The sequence below is a fragment of the Chlorocebus sabaeus genome, chromosome 20 (assembly GCF_047675955.1).
Source record: "Chlorocebus sabaeus isolate Y175 chromosome 20, mChlSab1.0.hap1, whole genome shotgun sequence".
Classification (NCBI taxonomy): Eukaryota; Metazoa; Chordata; class Mammalia; order Primates; family Cercopithecidae; genus Chlorocebus; species Chlorocebus sabaeus.
This window is the reverse complement of record NC_132923.1, coordinates 26,297,665-26,323,383: the sequence shown is the minus strand read 5'-3', so window position 1 is coordinate 26,323,383 and position 25,719 is coordinate 26,297,665. Positions and strand designations below refer to the sequence as shown.

Here is a 25,719-nt window from a genome sequence, read left to right as displayed (position 1 = left end):
TCCCACCCACCATCTGAGAGTAGAGTTTGTTTTCCTTGGACTAGACTTGGACCTGCACCCGCTACTTTGCTGTCAGACGCCTTTCCCCTGCAGCTGGAGCTCAGCCCCTTCCCACAGAACTGGGAGGCAGTCTGGGTAGGAGTTCACAACCTCACCTTCCAGTCTGTAGCAGGGCTACTGGCAACCTAGAGGCCAATTTTCAGGGCTTCTGAGAGGTAGAACCAGAGGAGAGAGCACTGCAACCTAGTGGCTGGCTGACAGGAGCCAGAGGGGAGGCCATGGTCTGGCTGCAGGGCCTAGGCTGCCCTTTCACAGAACTTCCTGGGAGAGGAGGGCCTGCTCTGCTCTGGCCAGCGTCACCCTCTGAAATCCCTGCCCCACCCCTGGTGGGTCAAATAGGTAAGAATCCAGGACGAGATTCCTAGGAAGACCCTTCTCCAACTCTCAGAGGTCCCTGAGGTTGGAGAGTCCGTGGAAGCCAGTGGAAAAGCAATCTAAGGCCTTTATCTCAGTATGGGCTGCTCTGCTCCCTGGCTTCTGGGACACTTGACAGCCTTGCTGTGACTCCTTCTGTCTCATACAGTGCCCATCCAAGTCCCCTCAGTAACCCAGGCATTCTCACCAGTGCATCTTAGGGCCTAATTGCCTGCAGTGCCCAGAGGCACTCCCCTGTCCCCTAGTGAGTGGGGATCAGTGGCAGGTGTTGCTTAAGTTATGCAGACGGAAGTCCAGGGCAAGACCACAGCTCTGTCTGCGTGTCCTCAGAAATGGGGCTCTGAAGAACCCTGAGCTCCTCTGATTTCAAGGATAGCACTCAGAGGCCCAGAACACTCGTAGCCAAAGGGGCAGTGTTTAAGGAGGTGACTGGGGCATACAGTCTTAAGAAGATGGAAACAGCATCACCCCAAGATGAGGATACCACTTCCCTAGAAAGGTGATAGAGGCACCCCAAAGCCCAGGATGGAAAACGTGAGGTCTGGATGCCACATCTGCACTCTGCCTTGACAGGAGGCCTAGCCCTGGACCTCAGACCCAAGAGCTACAGGGGTTGTCCCAGCAGGTCTGGAACTCCCACCTCCACTATTGACCCAGATCTGCAGCTGGGACAGCGGTACTCCTACCTGCCCTACCTGTGCTCCCACCGGTAAGGTAGGGGAAGGAAAGACCCAGGTCATAGACATCCCAGGCTGAGGATGGGATCCCAAAAGGGCTCTCTGAGGGGTCGGGTTTCTTAATAAGGTACTATTTCCTGACCTTCTCTCCTGAGACAGGCACATTCGTCCTCCGTGACCTTCCCCTTCAGCATTCACCTGAGGCTGCATGCCCTCCAACTGCTGGGACTCTGTTCCTGCCACATTGAGGAAGGGGGCTGGGCACGACATGGCATCATACTCAGGAGCCTTCTTCATCAGCTCCTTGGGACAATGGAATATCCCAGGGTGGTGACAGCAGATGGAGCTACTTGGGGGAGAGCTCGAGTTGGTCAGGCAGCAGCTGGGGTGATGGCCTGTGAGCCACAGGCCACATCAGGAACTTTCCCCACTGCCTCCATGCAAGGCTGCAGAGCTATGGTCCCTTTCTCCACTGCACTGGAGCTTTGAAGACCTAAGAGGCTAGTGGTTCCTGGAGCTAGTGGTTACCTGAACAGATATGGCGATGAGCTACAACATCACCTGAGTCACCAGAGTTGGGTTGGCAGAGGGGTGAAGGGCTCACCCCATTCCCTGACCCATCCATGCTCTTCCTGGCCTTTTAGCCCTGGGTTCCTCATCCCTTCCAGCTCTGCTCCTGGCCTGCTCCTCAGCCCACACCCTGTGGGTCAGCAGCTGACTTCCTTCTAACATCTCATTCTTTGTTTCTCCCTTACTTTTGCTGAACTCCCTGTCCCCCCAACCCAGAAGGCAATGTTGAGCCGAAAGCATGCGTCCCAGTGTCTCACACCTGTGCTCTTTAAACACAGAGACCTGCCAAGACGCCCTCTCATCCAACTATGCCCAGGCTGAAGTCCTCACCCTCTCTTAAAGCGGCACCAACGTGAGAGAGACAGGCAGACAGACAGAAAGCCAGAGGCTTAGGGAAACTCTGGAACTCAGACAAGAATCTTTTCGCTGGGAAAGACTCAGATATCCTTGTTTGCACAGGACTGGTGGAAAACCTCCCATGCGACCCTCGGGGCCCAGAGCCATCTGGGTCTGATGTTCTGTTCTACTGTACATTGAAGAGATATATATGCACATATAGTATCTATATTCATACATACTATACTCTTGTGTGTAGTGCACGTGCTATTGGTGGTTTGTCTTCTTTGCTAGGCTTTGTCTCCCTAAGCCCTTGCCCCACCCAGAGTTTCCCATCCCCTTCACTGATTTCTGTTGTTTCTGCTGACTGTATGGGTGGAAGGTCCCAAGAAAAGTGCATCTGGGAATTGCCAGTCCAGCTGGGTGGTCCCAGGTTCCTGTCGTAGGGGTGTTTCCCCTGTCAGCAAGTAACCTGGTGAAGTCTATTGAAGGACAGACTGCCCCCCATGGTCACTGCTTCACTAGCCCCACCCCACCCCAGATTGGGGTTCTACCTCCCACCCCACACCCTCGTTGTGGGGGGACTTCCAGGGGGCTCCTCTGCAGCCTCCTCCACTCCTTCCTCCACCCCATCTATGTCCTTGACTTAGGGGGGCATTTTGTCTTTTTTATTTTTGATTTTGTTCTGTCTCTTTTGTCTGTTTGTTGTCAAAGATGCTGCTGGGCAGATGGGCAGGGAAGGGATCTGTCTGCCCATCTGTCCCAGGGGGTCTGAGAAGGGAAGCCTTGGGCGAGAGGAAACCAGTTGCAATACTGTACTTCCTGGCCAGTGGCCAGAGGATGCGTGCAATAGCAGAGGCCAGGTGACCCCTTCAGCCTTGGCCTCTGCCCCTCCCTTGGCCTTCCCTCCCTGCTCCTCCCTGGTGTTGGTCAGTCCTTTTCTAAAGCTGTCCTCTCGTGTGTGTCTGGGGCATGCTCAGGCTGGGCCCTGTGCCCTGTCTGCATGCCTCCAACTGTCATGCTGTGCTCGAGCCCCAATAAAGACATCTGGAGCATCCTGCTGCTCCTGCTGTGTGAGCACCTGCCTCTGCCTCTCCTTTCTGGCTCTGTGTCTATCGGGAACTCCTGGGGCTCTCACCCCTGACACCTGAGGAGTGCACACACTCGGCATAACGCCACTCCAGCAGGAATTGTCAGTGCAGCCTGACCCCTGCATTTTACAGGGAGAGACTAGTGCTCAGAGAGGACAAGTCATCGGCCCACAGCCACACAAAGAGGACTAACCCAGGACCCCGAGTCCCAGACAGTGTTCTAATCTCCACTGCTGTCCCTAAACCCCTGCCATCACATGGAAGAAAAGACTGTTTTTTGTTTAAGGAATTCCACTGTATGCCGTTTGTGCAGCGGGCCTCCCCTCCTCCCTGCAATTGTACCAGTTCTAAATGGGCCAAGGCTCTGGGGATGCCAAAGTTATTGACCAGATGGCTGATGAACTGAGGCCAACTAGAGACTGGTGGCACAACTGGAGACCACTTACGGATGGAGAGTGAACACATCCTGGGCCTAGATAGGACAGGGAGATGGCAAGTGATGGTCAGATGTGGCCCTTGGCTCTCACTGTTGTTATCCCTCTCACATTCACATAGGGGCACACGCAGGGCCAGCTTCATGGGTGTGCAACCTGTGCAGCCACTCAGAAGGGCCCCACGCTGGGTTTAATGCTTGGCTGTCACCATGATGAAGTTAATAATGGTTGAAGAGGGGCCCTGCATTTCCATCTTGCACTGGGCTCTGGCGGGTCTGGTTGCCTGCTCACCTCTCCTTATTCTTGTCTTACTCCTCACTCTTACTCTGGGCATCCACCGAGGGGCCTTAATTTGAAGTCTTGCTTTGCTGCTTGCTAGCTGGGTAACTTGGGGGTGACTCACCAAACCTGTTTCCCTGTTTGTTAGAGGATAATGATGGCCCCTGTTTCAGAGACAGAGTGAAGAGCCTGACCTGGTGTCATGTGTCTACCTGTGACATGACATAGTAGTGGTACAGTGTCAGTTCCCTCCCTGCCCTGTTCCTGTCACTCTCAGACTTTTCTCCACAGATTTCTGAGATCTCCGTGTCCAACTGCACCACGAAAGGATACGAACACACCTGGGAGCTGTCTCGGGCAGTGTAGAACAGCAGGGTGAGGAGGGCATGGCCGAGGAGAGGGGAGAAGCCAGGGGAAGCCTGTTCCTGAAGTGTAAGGAAAGATCGGACTTGGAGCCTGGGCCAGCCGAGGCAAGGGGGTGGCAGACAGCCAGTGTCAATTAAAGATAAAATCTCTTCTCCGGTAGTGGAGGGCAAACAGCAGCTGTGGCCCCCCTAGACAGGAGAAAGCCATTTGCAGCCAGGCTGGCCTTGGAAAAGCTTGGCCAGGCGATAATGGGACGGGATGCGCTGCTGACTCCATAATGACATTACGCATCAGGGCCCACGGCCAAAGTGGCTGTTTTTTCTGTAGATCGATGTGGAACCATTTCATGGTTGGGGGCTGAGAAGCCAGCCAGCAGCAGGGGTACCAGATGCCAGAGTGGTCCTGAGGGAACTGAAGGGGTGGCAGCTGGGGTCCCTCGTGACCCTTTCAGGCTGACGGAAGAGGAGGGGCAGTGTGCAGGAGGGTGGAAGAGTGGGCAAGAGAAGCAGCGGATCGCCCCTTCTCCCCACCTCACGGAAACAGCAGGCCGTGCTGTCAAGGAAGAAAGGGCTCTGGCTTCCTCCTGTCCCCCAAAGCTGGAGTCGAGCCCAAGGTAGGGAGCTGGTTAAAAGAACAGGACATTTTTAAAAGAACAAGACAGACTTTTGGAGTCAGGCAGACTTGGGTTTGAGTCCTGACTCCATCACTTCCTTGTTGTGTGACCCTAGGCAAGTTACTCAACCTGTTTGAACCTCTGTTTCCTCATCTTTTAAATGTAGTTTCTGCCTGAGGTAGTATCTCCCTCATTGAGCCATGAGGAGAAATGAGCCCTCGCCTGCAAAGCCTTGAGCACAGCGCCTAGCACATAGCCATTGCTAGAGGGAGGGGGGAGTATTTTGGGGCAATTCACTCTAGTAACCGATGACCAGTTTGGTTTGATGTCCTCACTTTTCAATGAATCAGCCTCATTTCAGTGAAGTCTTTATCTCCTTGCGAAGGAGTAAGAGGGGATGATTATGCCTAACAGCGAACATTTATTGAGTGCTGGGCAGTACATTTCATGCTTATAAAGATGCATTCCAAGATTGATGTTATCGTTACCTTTGTTTTACGAGGAGAAAACCAACACAGCAGTGTCAGGTCATTTCTCCAAAGTCACACAGCCATTAACTAGCAAAGCTGGGATTCGAACTCAAAACAGTCAGGCTCTGTGGGTCCAATGCTTAGCCACTCTCTGAACTGAATGGGCTCGTGAGTCATAACCCCCAGTGTAGGAGATTGTACTCTTTATGTTATTTCCTTAACTACAGATTCTCATAGCAAAGGTATTGTTTTCCCCCTTTACAGATAAGAAACCAAGGCTTGGAGAAGTGAGTCATTAAACTCACTCTCCCTTTTACGTGTATGTACCACACCCCACACACACAGAAAGAGGAGGAATGACCTCTTGGGATCCATTCATTAATTAGCAGCAGGTAACACCTAGCTCAGTGACTGTTTGGTTCCTTCCCTCTGCGACCCCACTGGAGTTTTATTCTGTGACACACAGGAGTGGGTAAGAGGGGTAGGGCTGCTCTGGAACCCACGTTACGTGAGGAGTGGCTCAAGCTGGAGAAGTCTTGGAAACCTGATCCCAACTTCCAGGTGTTTCAAGGGTACCTGTGGGGAAGTGGGTTTAGATTATTCTCTGATTGCAGAGAGCAGATCTGGAAATAATAGGTGGAAATGTTAGGAGGGCAGATTGGGTTTAAATTGTAAAAAATCTTTTTTTAATGAAATTTTTGATTTGTAATTTTTGTGGGTACATAGTAGGTACATATAAGAACCTTATTTTCTGTTGTTTCCCTTGCTATTATAAATTTAATACTGCCAGGCATGGTGGCTCATGCCTGTAATCCTAACACTTTGGGAAGCTGAGGAGAGTGGATTGCTTGAGGCCAGAAGTTTTAGACCAGCCTGGATAACGTAGCGAGACCCCATCTCTACAAAAAAAAAAAAAAAAAAAAGAAAGAAAAAAAATGAGCCAGGTGTGATGGCATGTGTCTGTAGTCCCAGCTTCTCGGGAGGATCTCTTGAGCCCAGGAGACCGAGGCTGCAGTGAGCTATGATCGTACCACTGCACTCCAGCCTGGGTGACAAAATGAGACCCTGTCTCAAACATTTATTTAATACAAGGTATTGGAAACCATCCCCATACCAAATCAACACCCTGTCACCCTTCCACAGTCCCACTTTCTTCCCCAGAGGTGACACTGTTAACATCTGGTGTGGGTCCTCCCAGGCTTTTTGAAAAAGAAGCTTTCTAACAAAATTACCAAATCAAAATGGGCTTCCCTGCGGGGTTGTGAAGTTCCCTTCCCTGAAAATGTTTGGAGACACAGTGGATGATCATGTGCTGCACCAGGGTTTGTGGGAAGGATTTCTGCTTGGCGTAGGAGGTGGAATTAGAAGACTGTTTCCAATCCTAAGACTTTCTGACTCACGTGGCATGCACAGCTAGTTAGTGGTGGAGGCAGGTCCAGAACAGAAGTATTCAGACAGGGTTCAGATAAACTCCTTTCCTAGCAAGATTTTCCTTAAATTCTTCTCTGCCTCTTCCCAGCCCATCAGGGGTATAGGGCAGGGCAAGAAACATCTGTGTCTCCTCTAGTCTGGGGTGACGGGAGTGCCCTGGGCCTGGGTCGTGATGCCATCCAGTGCCTACCCTCGTGGGGCTCCTGTGGCATTATTGCAGTGAGCACTTTCCTTCCTTTCCTGGCTCCAAGCCCTGTGTATGCATACACTGGTACCCACACAAGAGGTAGCACGTGAGCTGGCTCAGTCACTTGGGGCTGTGGTAACCACATTCAAAATGCAGCATCACACTAAAGGGCTGCTGGGGACTCTGGGGACAAGGCTGTCTCCTGGACAGCCTCAGTTGGGCCTGATCCAGCTTTAGGGGCTAAGGAGAGGGAGCCAAATGGCTACAGCTGCAAGTCAGAGGGGTCAGAGGCCTTCTGATGTTGGTGCTGGAAGCCTCTCCTTTCTTTCCCCACAGGGTTGTGGGGGCTCCTCCACTCCCTGCTCTTACCTGCCTGCTTCTCCAGGGATCCCTAGAAGAGCAGTGGTTAGCAAGCATATGCTATAGCCATTTAATACAAGTCTACCAGAAATGTAGGCTTCTACTTGGGGGTGAGTTAGGGTCTCTGCTTCTGAAATTAGCAGAGTTGCTAATTTCTGGTTGCTGGTGGGGGCTAGGGCTTGCTCCCTTTCTCTCTCCACATACTCTTTCCTGGGTGACCTCATCCCCTCCCATTGCCTTAAACATCTTTCAGGTACTGGTGTCATCCACAGGTATAGTTCCAGTCCAGAAATCCCCTATCAGCTCCATTCATTCATTTTTTCATTCATTCAGCAAACATATGTGGCATCTCTGTCCCAGGTACTGCTCTACATGCTGGGTGTACAACAGGGACCCAAACAGACACCCCTTTCCCCATGCTCTCCCTGCTCACAAACACGCCTGCGTGGCTGTGCCTGGGTGTCTTCACAGCTCCCTGATGCTGAGCTGTGATCCCACCCTTCTGCCTCCCTGGTCCCCCTCAGTGTGCTGCCACCATCCACCTTGAGGCTGAGACAGATATTGTCAAAACTACCCTCTCATTCCTCAATTCACTCACTCATTTTTCATGCATTAAATCTTTATTAAACATTTGTACTCTGTCGTTAGGGAAACAATGGTGAACAAGACCAACAGGATCCCTGCCCTCATGGGACTTACATTCTAATCAGGGAGAGAGGCCAGAAGACCAATAGATAAAAAATGTCTCCCACCCATATTCCAACCCATTGCCAAGTTCTACATTTCTAGCTCTGAAATACATGTTAGGGATTTCGCATTTCCTGCTTTTCACCCCATTCCTGCAGCCGGACTTCTGCAGGAGCCTCCTCCCCAGTCTCCCTGGGTCCCATCTGCCCTTCTGCCACCAGTCTCCACCCAGCCACCAGAGAGAGAGTGTCTTCAAAAGGAAACTGGATCAGATCATGTCACCCCTGCTTATAACCCTGTCAATGGCTGGGTTCCTGCTTCGTGTACAATCTAGACTCCTTAGGAGGGCCTGTGAGGCCCTGCTGCTCCTCAGGCCCTTCCTGCCTCCGCAGACCCATTCGTGCCTCTGCTGTCAGCCCCTGAGGCCAGCAGCTCACTTTGCTGTCAGTTTCCCACACATCCCCAGCTCTCTCACCTTCAGGGGTTTTGCACTTGCTGTTCCCTCACAGGGACCACTTTACCCCCAGCCCAGCCTCACCCCACCTCCTTCTCTTGGCTGAGAAGGCCTGGCTGTAAATTTCACTTTCTTGGTGAGGCGTTTTCCCCTCACACATCCACACCCCTCTGCCTCTGTCAGTTTCCATCACTGCAGCCAGTGCATTTTCTTCATGGTACTTACAGTCCTTTGTAACTATAAATTGTGTATTGCCTGCTTCCCTGTAAGTTGCTAGGGCCTATAGGGGCTCAGTAAATATTTTATGAACAAATGAATGAATGGGCTGGAGATAGGCCTGGCACAAGCAGCTGCTGAACTCCGTCCTCTTATCCGTCACAAGCCCTGTCTCCAGCTGGCTTTTGCACCTCACTTCTAGGACATTCCTGGGAGTCCTTGGGGAATAACGTGAAAGCTTTTTTTACATTATGCATTTCCTGCCTGAGAAACTGTCAGAATAATGAGGAAGCCTTAGAGAGAGAGAGTTCCCATAGCCCTTCCTCTCTCTTCCTTTTAGAAGCTACCATTTTTTTCTACCTGGTACTTTTTGGTACTTGTCAAATTCCTCTTCCCTCAGTGGCGAGTTGCTCAGAGGTGCTGGTTCATCCCAGCTCCCACTCGAGGGCCTAGCTTGGTGGTGCATAAAGAGTAGGTGCTCAGCAAAATGTTGAAGTGAATGAAGAAGATGGTGAGAAAGGAAGCAATGAGTAAGAAGGAAGAGTGAGAAAGAAGGAAAGAGGAAGAGGAGGGAGGGGCAAAGGGGTTGATGAAAAGTGAAGAAGAGAAGGAGGGAAGGCAGTGAGGTCAGGGAGTGGGAAAGAGGGAAAGAGAACCCTGGCCCAGTGTCCACCTCAAGCCAGAACCCTACCCCACGCCTTCCAGTCTGCCTGGACTCAGAGCCTCCTGGGTCTGCCCCAGCCTTAGGTGGGACAGCAGGGCTCCTCCAGCCTGCCACAGACACCGAGGGCACCCTGAGCTCTCAGCTCACAGACCCCGGGCTGCCCGGGGCAGGAGAGACTGCTCCTGAAGAGACTTCTGGAGGGACCAGAGCCCAGGATTCCTTAACCTGAGGCCCAGTTCCATCTCTGAGATCCCTAGAGACTCCCCTCAGCTCCCTTCCCCTCAGCTCCTCATTTTGAGCCCCTGGTCTAAGGACGATTAACTCCAAATCCAGCATCAGTGATCAAATGTTCATAGCAAACGAAGGGAAACAAACACCGGCTTTCCTCCGTGCCTCAGCCCTGGGGCCCCAGAGGCCCGGCTCAGAGACAGGTGCCTTGCCTCCTCCCCGTGCCCGGCCCAGGCCTGCCAGCTGCCCTCGAGAAGACCAGGGGCCAGCCTCAGAGGCCCGGAGGATCTGTTCCCAGAGTAGCCGTTGCCACGGTGACCCTCCCTGGGGTGGCAGCTCCTAAGCTGCCATGGGAAGCAGAGTTGTGCCACTACCACGGCCACTACCACCACCACCAGGGCTGCCACCACAGCAAAGCTGCTCCTGGGGCCTCCCTCCTAATTAGACTGCTGAGAGACCAGTCTGCGCTATCCTCTCACCGCACCAGGCAGCCACAGTACCAGGGAACAGGAGTCACAATCAGCCCCCTTCCAACACCCTGGCAGCATCCCGCTGTGTGCCCCAGGACCCGCTCCTCCCCTGAGGGGACGGTACTATTTGCCCTCCTGGAAAATCGATTAGGGACCTCATTTCTCTCAGCACCCCACTAGAGATGGCAACCAGCTCCCAGGGCACCCGGGGGTGGGATGTTGAGGGCAGCAGTGATACCAGGTTCCCTCTGGGCCTCAGTGCTAGGTGGTGACAAGCTGGGTTTCCCTGGACAGGACTGGAGAGTTGCTCTCTAATACTCTCCATCTTTCTTCTTGGGTTCTTTCCCATCCCTGCCAGAGGCTCTTGCTAACTACTGTCCCCTTACGTACTGGCCCCCAAACATACACACACATTGCCAGAGTCGTCCTGCTCTCTTCACTCTCTTCATTTTCTGATCTATGCACAAGAAAATATCTTGTGTCAGTCACCAGCACTCTAGTATGAATTTAGTATGCAAATATTTTATTTCCCAGGAGACAGGACTGTTGACCTTCTCTCAACTTGTGGAGTGAGAGCCTTGTTCTCTGTGATAGGAAGTCCTAGCACTAGAGGGCTCCAAGCAGGATAGATAATTTTTTGATTAGGAGAGGAAGAAATCCAAAACTTCCTGTGTGGGTCAAATTAGAGGCCAGAGCTCTGCAAGGAATTCTGGCCTGACTCCAATGAACAAAGAAGGACGTGGCACACAAAAGAGAAATCCAAAGTGATATGCAATAGAAGCTGCCTCTGTCTGGAAGATCTTCCTGCTCCTTCTGTTCCCCTCTTACATTCCACTATTGTGTCCTCAGCCTGGCAAACTCTTACTCATCCCTCAAGACCCACTCAACTGTCACCTCTGAGAATCCTTCTTGGGCTCTCCCAGGGAGAATTCCTCTGTCTTTTATGCTCTCACAGAACCTTGTATATTCCTCCATTATAGCACCTACCGCAGTGATAACTTGTTGCTTGTTTACTCATTTATGGATGCCTTCCTTATTGATGATTTTACCTCCAACCCCTGCTCAGTGGTCAGGAGCTCAAAGGTGAACAAAGGAATGAGTGAGTGAATAAGGACTGAATGAATTAGCTGCGCTTTGCTGACTTCTGTCCTTCACCCCTGTCATTCTAGTCCATGGTTGGGTCATAAGATTTGTCCAGAATAATTATCTGGGATCCTGGGCCTCTCACTCTGCCATCCCACCACCACGTGCCAGCCAAGTTTCCTCTCACCCATGCCACCCTCACCATCAGTGCTCCCTTCCAAAGTTCCCCATTCCCCTCAACTCTCCAGGCTTCAGCCATCTGGGCCTTTCTTTCCTGATGTTAGTAGCTACAATTTATATCACAGTCAAGTTGGAACAGCGGCAGGGCTCATGTCCTGGGTACTTTCTGCCTCCATCTTCTTCCTTCTCAGTCTTCATTAGTGGTGTTCTGTGAGCCTCACACCCACCCCAACTCTCTGAGTGCTAGTTAGGTGCTCAGGTTTGTGCTCTTGGACGAAACTCCGGCTACATAAGTGGACATAGAAAAAGAGCCTGGCAAGGGTTGTTTCCAGAGGGGTTGGAGCCAATCCTGTGCTATTGCTGGGCTTGAGGTTCCACATCTGTGAATGGGAATTAAGCTTCCCCTGCCTTCATCCAAGGTGGGATGATAATTAAGTGAGAGTGGATGGATGGGTCCTTTGGAACTCCTGAAGCACCACTGGAGGCAAAAGGTTATCATTCTTCTGGCTTTCTCTCAAGGACTTGGGTGTTCCTCCAGAGTCAGAGGGCAGGTGCCTCTGGAAGTTATAATAGCTAACATGGATTGAGTGTTTACGACCAGCCCAAGCCCCCTACATGGCTTAATGGAGCAGAGCAACGCCAGGAGGTAAGGGCTGTTTTTATCACTCACATTTTACAGGTGAGGAAACCAGAGAGTAATTTGACGGAGATCGCACAGATAGATTTCACAGGCGATTTTGACCATGCTTCTATGCTGGCTCTGTGGCCAGCCGCTTGGCACCAGCACCACCACTGCCATCGATTCCTGGTCCACGGCCAGATTGCTAATTCTGGCTCCACTGGCTTTGCCACTTGTGAGCTGCGTGACCTTGGGCAAATGACTTAACCTTTCTAAGCATGGTCTGTGAAATGGAGATAATGATATATCTAGAGATTTTGCCCAGACGAGTAAATGGAGATGGCGTATGTGAAGTGGCTCTAGACCCAGGCAGTAAACAGTGCTCAGTGTGTGTCCTTCCCCATTGACACTGAGAGACCCTGCCTGGCAAGCCTGACTTGCACAACAGAAGCACTAGAAACCCTTTTCCAGAAATTCCTTGCTAGGGCCACTCACTGTTGACTGAGAGGATGGAGGCAGGTCCAGCTTAAGGCAGGGCCTTGGGACACCAGTGGTCAGGAGGCAACTCACTGTCATGGCCATTTCCCCCTTGGTGACCCAGAAGTGGTGACACCTGTGTGCTTCCCGAAGCAGTGAGAAGCCAGAGGGAGACTCACACAGCTGCTGGCGCGAAAGGCTGCTCCCTGTGCGTGGGCACCTTGGCCCCATCTTCCATTCCTCTCTCTCCCCACTTCCCCAGGACCAGGGGCCAGGAGCTGCCCCCAAGTCCTTTCTACACATACTTGTGAGCTCCTGGGAATGGGATTCAAGGAGGCAGGTAGGTGAGAGGAAGCACAGGGGAAGACTGAAAGCAGATCTCAGAAGCTGAGAAGAGGAAGACGAAGAGCAGGAGGAGGGGGAAGGGAGAGTGGCAGAGAGAGGAGCAGGAGCCAGGGAGCAGTGAGAGAAAAAGCAGGCAGGGAAGGGGGAGGGGTAGAGAAGGGGAAGGAGGAGGGACTGCACCCGGCTGTGGGCAGAGGCTGCGGGGCCTAAAATGAACTGAACAGGCTGGAAATAGAACAGCTGGGCAAACCCCAAACGCTTTGTTTGGGTGTCTGCTGAGCAAGCACGTGAATGAGCAGAACGGGGCAACAATGCAAGGAAGAAGTGGCTCATTTCACTCTGGAGGTGGGTCAGAACAAGAGGCGTGTATTCCAGTCCAGCACAGGTTAGTCGGGGTTCTTTTTCCGGGATGTTTTCTTTATGTAATCATTATTTTTAACAGGCTGGCTTGGTGGCGGGATTAGCCTGACGCCACCCCATCCTTGGCAGGTGGAAGGTTTGGGTTACTTTGAGACCAAGACCACTCTGGGTTCTTACTCTAACTGTGGATGCCACTGGCTTTGGGAGAAGAGATCTTAATCCACTTTCTAAATGGAGGTTTAGGAATCTAAGCTGTGTAATGGAATATCATTTTCCTTATTAGAACAAACCCTAACTCGGGTGCAGTGGCACATGTCTGTAGTCCCAGCTCCTCAGCAGGCCGAGATGGGAGGATGGCTTGAGCCCAGGAGTTTGAGGTTGCAGTGCACTATGATAGCACCTCTAAATTAGTCACGGCACCACAGCCTGGGCAACACAGCGAGACTCTGTCTAAAAATAATAAAAAATAAATAAAGAACAAAACCCAGTTTCAGGACGGGTCAGGACTAGCCTGAGGGGCTCTGCCTGTCTCAGCTCACAGAACTGCACCATGCCTCACACACACCTGCACACTTCACCCTGGGAGGTGCCCAGGCCACCTGAGGCTCTGCCATGGGCTGGTTCCTTCCCTGATCACCAGCAGCGCCACCTCTGTGTTTCTCCCCTCCTCTCCCCACAACCCCTGACACACAATATGAAGAACCTTCAGTCTAGAAATTAGACAAGGGACCAGCAGAGGCTATGAAGATAACTGGAGCCAAGTGGCCCCAAGAGCTGTCATTTAACCCAATCCAAGGTATCCGCACTGTGGGGCATTTGCTCCATCACTGATTTCTCTAGAATTCAGATCAGCTCTACTTGGGACTGAATGTGGACAGGAATTAGGGGGCCTGAACTCTAACCTCGCTTCCACCATGGGCTATGCGGTCTTTGGCAACTTGCTTAACGGCTGAGCTTCAGTTCCCCGTTTGTAAAATTGGGGATAATGCTGCCCACCTCAGTGGGTTCTCATAAAGCTCCAATGAGATCCTGTGTCCCTCCTACTTAGCTCAATAACTTGACATTTTGTAAGGTTTAATTTCCTTCCTTCCTCTCTCCCTTCTTTTCTGGATAAGCTCTAAGAACCTTTCCCAATTCACTAGAGAACCTTCACTAGGAAAGCTAAATTGAGGAGAAAAGGAACACAGCCCAGCCCACAGCCTCCCCACGAGGGGCTGGGGCTGGAGGGGTAGGTCTGGTGGAGGAGGGAAGAGGAGAGATGAGTGATCAGAAGGTCTCAACCTAAGTGCTGGCGGCTTCTGTGACAGAGAGGCAACTGAACCTGTGTATGGTATTTGGATCACAGCTGGAAATCAGACTGGATTTTGGCTTTAATAAAATATTTGACATTTTGTGAAGCTCAGTTTTAAACATGGGGCTGAGAGCTGGTAGACCTAGATCCATTCCTCAAGTTCTAACTCAGTTCCCCCTGCTGCTGTGGGCTTCAGGATTCTCTGCTCTCTGTCATCAGAAGGCATTCATATGAAGACCCAGCTGGTGATCGGTTCATGGCAACAAGTGTCAGAAGCAGGAAGACTTATCTCTGGTCAGTGTTTTCGACTGGGTAGTTATCCTGCACTTGGTGATTGTACAACCCTAAATGGAAATAGGACCCTAAAGTCCACTCTTTTCCAAGACTAGCCACTTAGAAACACATCAGCAACCATAAGGAAGCTGATTTAAGACCCCTTGGCCCTGCTCCCATAACACACCCCTAACAGAGTTGGCTTGACTATGGAACCATACCAAAATCTCTCCTCCACACTGCCTCTTCTCTTCCTGTTAGGCAAGTGCCCTTGGCCTGAAGAAGCTTGCTTAGTGCACGTATCTTGTCTTCAGGTAGAACTAGAAGTTGAGCAAGTCAGTTTCCTCTTTCTGACATTGAGAGGGTGGGGATCAAGAAGGATGTTTCAGAGAACGAAGAGGTTCTTGGCTCTTTGTACTATCTGTGCCTGTTCCAGCTCTGGCTGCCCTTGTTTGACCTGCTTCTTGCAGGAGGTAGTGACCAGCATCGTAAGGAATGCCCATGAAGTACTCTGGGCTTCTCAGATGTAAAGGGCAAGAAAAATCAAAGCCAGCTCTTATCTCCATCCAGATGATGGGGATAAAAACAGCCCAAGCCCGTTTCTTGCCTCACTTGTTCAGTGGCTAAGCTAATGCCAAACTGGGATTTCTCTGACCTCATGTTAACCCGACCTCAAGGCTGCCAGAGTATCAGCTACTAAATCACCAATCTATAAAAGCCATCTTGCAGCCTTTTCCAGATCCCAGAAGGAGATTTTACTCCATCCTGACCTCAGAAGCCACCTTGAACCCTCTGCCAGTGCTTTCTTCTTCCTGTATTTAGGAATCACATCTATCATTTGGGGTCCAGAAAATATTTTTAGCTACCAACCATGACTCAGACTTCATCCCCATCTACAACCGTGTGACTGGAGGGTAGGGAGTTGGAGAAGATTCCTCCAGCCACAGGACTAACAGCTCCTTGAACAAGCTTGTTAAAAGACAAGTCTGGTCATGCCTTTCCTTTTCTGAAAAGTATCCTCTGACTCCCTGCTGGATAAAGGTTAGATGCCTCAGCATGGCTTCCCCAGAACCTTCACAGTCTGGTCAGCCTCCCTTTGGGGCCTCAGTCAGTCCCTGCCCTCCCTCCCACACACGCACTCCAATCCCATGCACATAGAAGTGTTTGAATGAATGTACTTTCCTGCTTTGGGTCACATGCTTCCCTTAGCTTGGAGTGTCCCCTGGCTTTCCTCCACCTTGTGAATCTGCTCATCCTTTGTGAAGTCTTTTCTTTCTGTTCCTTTTTTTTTTTTTGGTACACATTTACTGGGTACAAGTGCAATTTTATCACATGCATAGTTGCACAATAGTCACATCAGGGCTTTTAGGGTATCAGTCACTCAAATAACATACATTGTACCCATTAAGTAATTTCTCATTGTCTACCCCTCTCCCATCCTCTCTCCCTCGAGTCTCCATTGTCCGTCATTCCACTCTCTGCATCCATGTGTACACATTTTTAGCTCCCACTTACGAGTGAGAACATGAGATATTTGTCTTTCTGTGTCTAACTTATTTCGCCTCTTGTTCCAGCTATGTTGGTATAAAAGACATAATTTCATTCTTTTTATGGCTGAATAGTATTCCATGTGCATGTGTATCACATTTTCTTTATCTACTAATCATCTGTTGGTAGACAGGGCATTTAGGTTGATTCCATGTGTTTGCTATTGTGAATAGTACTGCAGTAAACATACGAGTGCAGGAATCTTTTTTTTTTTTTTTTTTCAGGCAAAGTCTAGCTCTGTCACCGAGACTGGAGTGCAATGATGCCATCACAGCTCACTGCAGCCTTGACCTCTCAGGCCCAAGTGATCCTCCTCTGAGTAGCTGGGACCACAAGCCATCATGCCTGGCTAAGTTTTAATTTTTTGTAGAGATGGGGTCTTGCCGTGTTACCCAGACTGGTCTGGAACTTCTGGGCTTGGGCAATCCTCCTGCCTCAGCCTCCCAAAGTATAGGGATTATAGGTGGGAACCACCAGGCCTGGCTTTCTTTTTGATATATTGATTTCTTTTATGAAGTCTTATTTTTTCTTCTTTTTCTTTTTCTTTTCTTTTTTTTTTTTTTGAGACAGAGTCTTGCTCTGTCACCTAGACTGGAGTGCAGTGGTGCGATTCTCAGCTCACTGCAACCTCCGCCTTCTGGGTTCAAGCAATTCTTCTGTCTCAGCCTCCCGAGTAGCTGGGACTACAGGTGTGTGCCACCATGCCCAGCTAATTTTTGTATTTTTAGTAAAGACGGGGGTTTCACCATATTGGTCGAGTTGGTCTCGAACTCTGACCTTGTGATCCACCCACCTCAGCCTCCCAAAGTGCTGGGATTATAGGTGTAAGCTACCACGCCCGGCCTTGTTAAGTCTTTTCTAATCCACCCTGTCCCACCAGCAGAATGTTTTGCCCCTCAGCCAGTGATATGCCTTTACAAGAGCATTTGTTGCACTAGATGTTTACTCGGCTGCTTTCCACAGGCCCTTTCAAGGGCCATAGATTAGACCCACCTTTCCTGTAGCCCTGGCCAATTAGATCACAGGGACCTATGTAGATATGGTAGGAAAAATGATCCAAAATGTAGCTGTGACCTGGAGGATGCCTGCATGTTCCTTCAGTATCATACTAAGGCTTTGTCTGTCATGAAGATTATTCTCTAGAAGTTTGCTATCAACAGATGACTGTTGGACACTTGAAATGTGGCTAGTGCCTCATGTCAAAATGGCAATATTTTGAATATGTTGAGTTAAATAAATTATTAAAATGAATTTCACCTGTTTGTTTTTACTTTTTCATGTGGCTACTAGAAATATTTAAATTATATGCCTGGTTCACATTATATATCCACTGGAAAGTGCTGCAGTAGAAGACAATAATTGTTTGACTTTGTCATTTGCTATTATTAATGAAGGACTCAGAGTGTGAAGTTACATATTAACTTATAGGTTTTTTGTTTTGTTTTTTGTTTTTTTGTTTTTTTTTGTTTTTGCCTGATAGAGATTCAGATGATTTGTATCCAGTTGGAAAAATAACCCCCGTTTTATTTCCCTGTAGGACATTAACTAGATTTGTATTTTTAAAAACTTATTTTGGTGCGCCTTTCTTTTAAATCCCAGTTCTTCAAATGCTCTTTGAATCAACTTTATTATCGTATTGTTTCCCTTGTCAGTTAATGAGTTCAATAAAATCTGTGATACATATTCATACTTTAACTGTGTTTTAAATGAGACTTGTGTTTCTAACTTTTTGGAAATTATACTTTGACATATCTCTGTCTCCTGTTTGGCTGGAGGGCAGAGACTCAATTATTAACATACCTAGTATTAAGTAGGGACTCAGTAAATGTTGAATGAATAAAAAGCACTTGTTTAGAATTGAGGCCGGAAGTTTAAACTGCCAGCCAAACTTTGTGGTGGGATCCCTATCAGCCACACATATCTGGAGAGTGGCAGATGTAGGAAAGATGAGACCCTCTTTTCAGGGTCCTGAACTATTTGGGTGGTTTCCCAGTTTGGGGGCCTGTGATCCCAAGGGGATGCTGGCCAAAGCAAGTCCCTTCTCTTAGCTCAAGGGTGAGGTCCTCTCAGGCTCCCCACCCCGTTCACCCACCCTGGGTGCTCCGGGAAGTATGGAGCCCAGATAGGACTCTTGTACCTTCCTGTCCCATGGCCAACTACATCACTATGAAGATTCTGTCAGACAACCCTAACTGCTTCTCACCATGTGGACACAGAGGCACTTTTGTTGTTAGAGGTCAGTAGCAGAGTAGGCCCCTTTTTTCTGGGGGCCCTGGAAAAAGTTCTTTCGGTCCTGCATTCTGGCAGACAATTGCAAGAATATGTCTCTTCCCCTTTACCCTCCTGTCCATCTCCACAATAGGGGATGGCAGGCTGGTAACTGAGGGTGAAAGTTGCTTGCAAATTTCTTGAGGACAGAAGCTGTTGATTTGTATGCCTGGCACCTGGTTAGCACGTTGCCTGGCATACAGCAGACACTCAGTGAATGCTAATCTGCCTCCCCTCCCTCGGCCTGACTTCAGCACCCGAGCCAGCTTCCTTCCAATGAACCTGATATATAGATGCCTTGGCCTGGACAGAACACCGATTAATCAATCCCCTCTCTGGGAGTCTGAGCAGGATCAGCTGATAATTAGGCATCAAGCTCAGGGTTGGTGACCTTTTAGAAGTGTCACTGCTCTTGTCTGCTCTCCTTAAAAGAAAAGAGAAATTGGTAGAGGCTTTGCTTCTGGAAAAGGAGAATAAAAACATTGCTTTAAAAAAAATTGTTGTCAAGTAAACATAACCCAAATGTGTTATTTTAACCATTTTTTTCAGTGACATTAAGCACATTCACATATTGTGCAACCAGTACAGTCATCCATCTCCAGAACTCTTTTTATCTTCCCAAACTGAGACTGTGCGCCCATTAAACAGTAACTCCTCATTCTCTTCTCCCCCAGTTCCTAGCAACCAGCATTCTACTGTCTTTGTAAATTTGACTATTACCTCATGTAAGTGGAATCATACGTTTTCAAGTCCCACCTTGAAGCTGTTATCAGTGAACACTTTCCTTAATTAACAATTAACACCTTAGCTAGAATTAGTTGCTGACAACAGGAATGGGTCATCACTCCTTTTCTCATGCCAAATGAAACACTCTCTTCCATATGGTTCCCAGACACAGCTCCTCTTTCCCGGGCTCCCCCACCTCCCTTCTCCCATATGACCAGGCCTCGCACACTCATCTGGCTAATGCCTACTCAGCTCAACCCTCATCTCCAGCCAGAAGTCCAGACAGACCTCTGGGGGGGGGGTCTCTCCTCCCTCCTCCATGTCCTTCAGGCTGCCATCTGGTAGGCCACCCTGTATCTTGCCCTACTGCCTTCTACACTCACTCCCTTTGGCCACAAGCTCCCTAAGGGCACAGTTCTCATCAGTCTCTTTGTATGGCTTGCACCTACCAAACCTTTGAGTTGCTTAGAATAATTCATGTGTCACGTTTGGCACCACTGCACAAGCCTGGGCCACTTTGTGGTTGGAAACTCCCAGGAAAAGAGATGGAGTTGTCCTCTTGGAGAAATATGCCTGCATGGTTGGTGTAAGGAAGGGCCAGGGGCACTGTCAGTGTGAATAGAGATTCCCGTCCTGAGGAAAAGCAAATTGCCAAGGGGATGAATTAGTTTTGAGACCTTCAGCACAGTTATTCCTTCCTTTATTCACTCAGTCATCCTACAAACATGCAGTGGCACTTGCTCTGACTGAGGCACCTGGCAAGGCCCCCAAGGGAAAAGAGGAAAGGAAGAGAAGACCCCTTTGGAGGTACTGTGTGCTCATACACAGCCAGTCTTCTGGGAAAGGACCAGTCTCCTAGGAGAGGCCCTGGGCTTCTCTGGGAGGAGGAGAGGAGTGGCTGGGGTAGGGGAGGCTAAGCCAAGCCCATCAGGTGGGGAAGCAGGTGGCTGTTCCTGAAGCCTCAAGCCCATGGACTGCCTTGAAGCCCTGGCCTCACCTCCTGGAGGCTTAGCTATACTCTAGCTTTTGGTCAGTTCTGGGGGACGGGACTAGGGCCATGTAGCAGGCAGAGAGGGGAGACAGGTCCTAGGCAAACAGGAACAGTCAGATATCCCTTGTGGCAGCTGCTTCTACCCAGAGGGTAGCAGGGGAGTGCCTACAGGGTAGTGTGGTCTGCTGGCAGGAGTCCCTATATGACCCCCATGTGAGGGGCCCCAATGTCACTGCATGCTAGTCCAGTTTGGCTTAGAGAGTCCACTTAGAGGACTTCAAGCTCCACAGGCCAAGAACATTGTTGTGGTTTGGCTGTGTCCCCACTCAAATCTCATCTTCAATTGTAGCACCCATAATTCCAATGTGTTGGGGAGGGACCTGGTGGGAGATAATTGAATCATGGGGGCAGGTCTTTCCCATGCTGTTCTCATGATAGTGAATACGTCTCATGAGACTGATGGTTTTATAAAGGGGAGTTCCCCTGCACACTCTCTCTTGCCTGCCGCCATGTAAGACATGCCTTTGCTCCTCCTTCACCTTCTGCCATGATTGTGAGGTCTCCCCAGCCATGTGGAACTGTGAGTCCATTAAACCTCTTTCTTTTGTAAATTACTCAGTCTCAGGTATGTCTTCATTGGCAGCTTGGGAACAGACTAATACAAACATGAAGTCTATAGTAGAAAGTGACAGAATTTGAATCTGCTCAGAGGGCAAGCATTTGGGATTATTTACCCAAGAGAGAAGGAGGAACTTAAGTGACTTGGTTATCATGATTACTTTTAAGGTGTTAAGCTGACAACATTAACTCAAATGGTCCTCACAGTAACCCTATGAGAGGAGCAGGGCAGAAACAGCGATCCCATTATGCAGGCAAAGACAACAAGGCACAAAAGGTTAAGGCCCTTATTGACCACTCACTTCATCAGTAGAGGAGTTGGGGTTTGACCCCAGTGTTTCCATCCTTGGTCCAGGGTCCTAGCTTAACCAGCCTGCCTCTCCTTACTTCATGGGTCTAATGGGGGCCCCACATTAGGGAGACTTTGAGAACAAGCCCATGATGGTGAGCGCTCCAGCTGCTCCAGGCAGCCCTTCTGATGAGGGGCCAAAGGAGGGAGCAAGGGGTGGGGCAGGCTCTGAGTCACTGCAGGCCTGCACAGCTCACCAACTTCTCACCCCCATTCCTAATCAAGGTGCTCAGAACCCAGTAAGCCTGGAGCTTGAGTTCATTTATCTTACCAGGCATTGGCAGGGGGAGCTTGGGGAGCTCAGAAGCCTCCTGGCTAGGGAAGGATGTCCAGGTTCTGTGACTCTCAGTGTGCCCACAAGAAAATAAATCCATTAAAATGATTTATTTTTCCTTCCAACCAAGAAATGAGGTTCATAACCCATCCTTGGCTACCAGAGCACAGCTCTCTCTGAATTCCTTCCCTACCTTGGTTACAGCTGTTAAATTGGTCATTTGGGTTTCACAGGATGAAAGTCTGCCCTGCAAAACCTGTGGTTGGGCCTGGTTAACTCACTGGCTCAGGCCTGAGAGAAGGGTGGAGGGAGGCTTAGCTTCCCACTGGCTGTCTGTCTTGGGCACAGATGGAACTTGCCTGGATGGAGCACTTAGAAATGTTCTCCCTTGATCACCAGAGACAGGTTGGATGGCTCAGCTGAAACCCTGCCTTTCTGCTCAAGAAATTTCCCAATGCCCTGCCTCCCGAGAATGGCTCTGGTACAATACCACGTTCATTGAGCATCTACTCTGTGCCAAATATTTTACATATCTCATTCAATTCTAACACAATCCTTCAAAAAGCTATTATCTCCACTCTAAAAATGAGAAATGTGAGCATCAGGGAAGTTAACTTGTCTGGGTCAGGCAGCTAGTGAGTTGCAGAACCATGGCTTGGATCTATTGTAATCTCACCACAGTCCCTTCAGGTATGTGTTGTTATCAACTTTTCATAGGAGAAGAAATTGGGGCTCAGATAGGCTAATTATACGCCAATTATGCTTGCCCCAGGTAAGCAATGCCCAATGTATGTTTGTGATCTTATCTCTCTGCTCTCTTAGGCAGGCTGATTCCCTCACCCCATATTTAGTGGGGCCTCCACGCCTTTGCTAGGTCTCCTCCACTCAACACTATTCCCCAGCCCCATCCTCTCAGCTGACTCTCTGAAGCCGGCATAACTTCCCAGTTCAATGCACAATGGCTCCTTCCACAAAGACTTCCCTAGCACTTGGAGCCATGCTGACCCATGCTGATCATCCCTTCCTCCCCTTTCCAATCTCCAAACACGTTTACTGACCATGAGGGCACTTCATTGTTGTCTGTTTATGCGTCTTCTTGTTTTGCACATGTATGCCTTGTTCCTGCCCACTCTGGTCTTCCCTAGAGAATAACAACCAATCATGAGAGACGTCTCATTGCTTACAGCCCAGAGATGTCAACTCTAGATTCTACAAGTGTCTTCGCAGTAGAGGCCACAGCATCTAGCATAGTGTCAACCACAAACAGAGTGTTGAATAAATTCCACACATCTGTCTGTTATTATTCAAAGCACTTCAATGTCCCTTATCATGATGCATCCTCCTGAGAACAGTGTGAGGTGGGGCCCAGGCTCTGAGGGGCTAGTGCTGTAGCTAAGGTCAGTGGGAGAGCAGGACCAGGACCCAGATTTTCTGATCCTGAGTCTAGGGCTCTTTCCTCTGCTCAGGCCACAGATAATCAACTGTTTCTTGGAACATGTCCTAATCAGCTTATTTTCTCCACTGTTCCTTCTTCCACAGAGCCATGAGAAGGGAGCCTTCCTTGTTGACAGTGTTATCAGACTGGCTCTGAGGGCAGCAGAAGTCAGAGGGCAGGGGTGGTGAAAGCATCTCAGGTGAAGCTCTGAATGACTCCAGCCACCTGGTTAGGCTGAGGTCCTGGTCAAGAGAGGACCTTCCCAGTTCCCCTCCAGGGCTTCTTGGATCTATAGGGCCCCTGCCCTACTTCATGGCCATGCAGAGAGCCACCAATAGAGGCAGGTGATCAGTTGCAGACCAAGCTCCAGGTACCCTCAGGATCTTTCCTCTGGCAGGAAGGGGAAGGAAAACCCTCAGAGGCCTGTTACTGCCTCATAAGAAGGAAGAAATAGGCAGAAGTTGGGGATGGGGGCGGTTGCTGTTGTTGTGTCGCCTGTGGGGTTCCAGGAGGGAGCCCCAAGCAGCTCCGCTGTGGATGTCCCCACCAGACATATCTGGAGATGCTTTGTCAGAAAGAAGGATTTGGTTGCACAGAACCATTCCCATTCTCAGCTAGACAGCCTGCAGGATTTGGGTGCATCCAGGAGCCCAGCCCCTTCTCTCTGCTCTAAGCCAACCAGCCAGCCACAGGATCTGACCCCTGAGGCTCGGGAGTATGATCAGGGTCATTGTGGCATCTTCATGTGATCCAGTGCATCATCTGCACCTCATGTTCCTTCATAGCACCCACTGCACATCCAAGAACATCCCCAGAAAGTCATGGTCATTTTCAACTTCTCCATCTTGTGGCTTATCTGCCATGTGGAGGAGGCCAGGTTGGAGCTAAAGACAGACTAAGTATGTGACACCTGCTTTTTGAGAACAGCCCCGGCACAGGCTGCTTTCTCTAAACTCTGTACAGCTTCCTGCCCTGGGAAATGCAGAATTAATTGAATGACATGTGCAGTGATTATGGGAAGAAGGAGATGAGTTGGGGGGAGGACTGTCTGTAGATCCTGCCAAGGAGACTAGGAATAAATTCAAACCATCACCTTATACTGAACTCCCTTAGCAGGTGTCAGTGTAGCAGTCACCTCGTCTATCCCAAATACAGCACCTTACAGCCTGGGCATGTACTTTGCAGAGCCAGCCAGAGCCTCTGGGAGGCCCACAAGAAGGCTGCAGCAGTGCTGTAGAACAGGCCACAGCAGTTGTAGCAATGTCATTCCAGTCCATCCCATTCCATTCAATTCTGTATTAGCTCACCACCTACTATGTTCTGAAAAGGGTGCCAACATCATAAGTAAAATAATCTTCAAGTTAAAGAAGCTCCTGCATAGCAGAGGAGACATCCAAGTACATACAGATAGTATTTCTGAACTTGCAGAGATGATTCTGATTTAAGACATTTGGTAAACTCTGGTGAAAGTAGGGAACATACACTCTCTGTTATTCACCCCTGTAATCCCAGGGCCTGGCACAGAGCCTGGAGCAGAGTAGGTGCTTAATAGATGGTTGGCAAATGAGCAAATGCCTAGATCGTCTGAGTTGGACAAACAAGTTCCCTAGAGCTCTGCAGGGAGTTAAGCTCTGCAGACTTGCTCTCTGCTGGCTGTCCCCCTGGAACCCCCTGGTTTCCTCTCAGGAGGTCCTCCTCACTTCATCCTCTTCTCTCCAACACACGCCCTCAGACTTGGGCTCTGCAGTTTTGCATTCAACACCCTACTCCATGTCCCCAAGCACAAGTTGCCAAAGATAACTAATATTAGCAGGTTAGAGTCAGCACAGATACACTTTGAGATGCTTAGTGGGGCTGGAGAGCCCTAGACAGAGCCGGGTGTATTTTTAGCTCTTTGGGTATCTGGAAAGATATTGAGATGCAGTCATTGTTACAGACACCCAGGCAAATCAGTATTCTGCTACTGGCCTCCCTACACCAGGCAGTTTCCATTCAGTGTCTCAAAAGCAAGGGTTGCCATGGAGATTGAGTGCCAGGACAACCGAACTTCCTCTCAGGAAACAACAGCACAGGTGGAGCTCTGGGCCAATGGGGATCAAGAAGCTCCTCAGATGGCCACAGCTTTCTCTCCTGAAGGCAAGTGATGGCAGAGGTCCCTGGCACCCTTGGAAGGGGTCAGCCAGAAGATGGAAGATGGAAGACACTGTCTCTGGAACTTCATTCAGGGAGGGGTTGATTCTATTTCTCACTCACAGTTGCTGTGGATGGCTTTAGTTCTCTTCCTGGCCCTTCCTTCCACAAAGGGATCTGGCCACCCAAGAAGCAGTCTGGAAGCTGCTCAGGGAGGAAGGTGGCAAGGTCTTTTTGTAGTAGAGGCCAGTTCTGGCAGATACGTAGAACACAAGCTCTGCATGAGCCTGGGGGAGGCTAGGTCAGTCCTGCAGTCATCAGAATTACAGTAGCCCACTCTTCTGGGTGGCACTGTACAGGACCATCTTATCCTCTTCTTACTATCATCTGGGGAAGCAGCCAAGACAGGTGGCATGATTCCCACTTTCCTCCTGCATTCAACAAACATTTCCTGTGTACCTGACATGTTAGACAACTGAGATGAAAACCCGAAGCTCCAAGAGGCTGTGAAAGCCTCCTACAGTTACAAAGCTATTAAGGATGGAACCAGAAGAGCACCCAGATCTCTCCAGTCCATAGATTCAGACGGATACGAGCCCAAAGAATCTTTTAGAGAATATTTAGTGTGACCCTCACACTTCAGAGAAAATAAACTGAGGCCTCGAAAGAGCACATAACTTGGTCACTCAGAACTTGTTGTGGAGCAAGGCCAAGATCCTTTTGCCCACTCTTCTCATCACCCCTAACTCTTTCCAGATGTTCCAGCTTTTACTGGACATCACCC

General features: G+C 49.8%; 1 protein-coding gene across 5 annotated transcripts in view; it reads left to right on the top strand.

Annotated features, from left to right (window-relative positions):
* The window catches only part of KCNC4 (potassium voltage-gated channel subfamily C member 4), a 68,591-nt gene that overhangs the window by 20,399 nt on the left and 22,473 nt on the right, over positions 1-25,719 (top strand). For 2 of the 5 annotated variants that reach the window (XM_007977641.3, XM_037998183.2), the window contains one exon: positions 1,272-17,391. The exons of 1 other annotated variant lie outside the window; for it this stretch is intronic. In XM_007977641.3, the coding sequence (XP_007975832.2) occupies positions 1,272-1,360 (89 nt within the window). In that variant the 3' untranslated portion in view covers positions 1,361-17,391. Of the gene's footprint in view, positions 1-1,271; positions 17,392-25,719 lie in introns of those variants that run through there. 2 more of the 5 variants (XM_007977644.3, XM_007977643.3) reach the window with 2 other exon arrangements.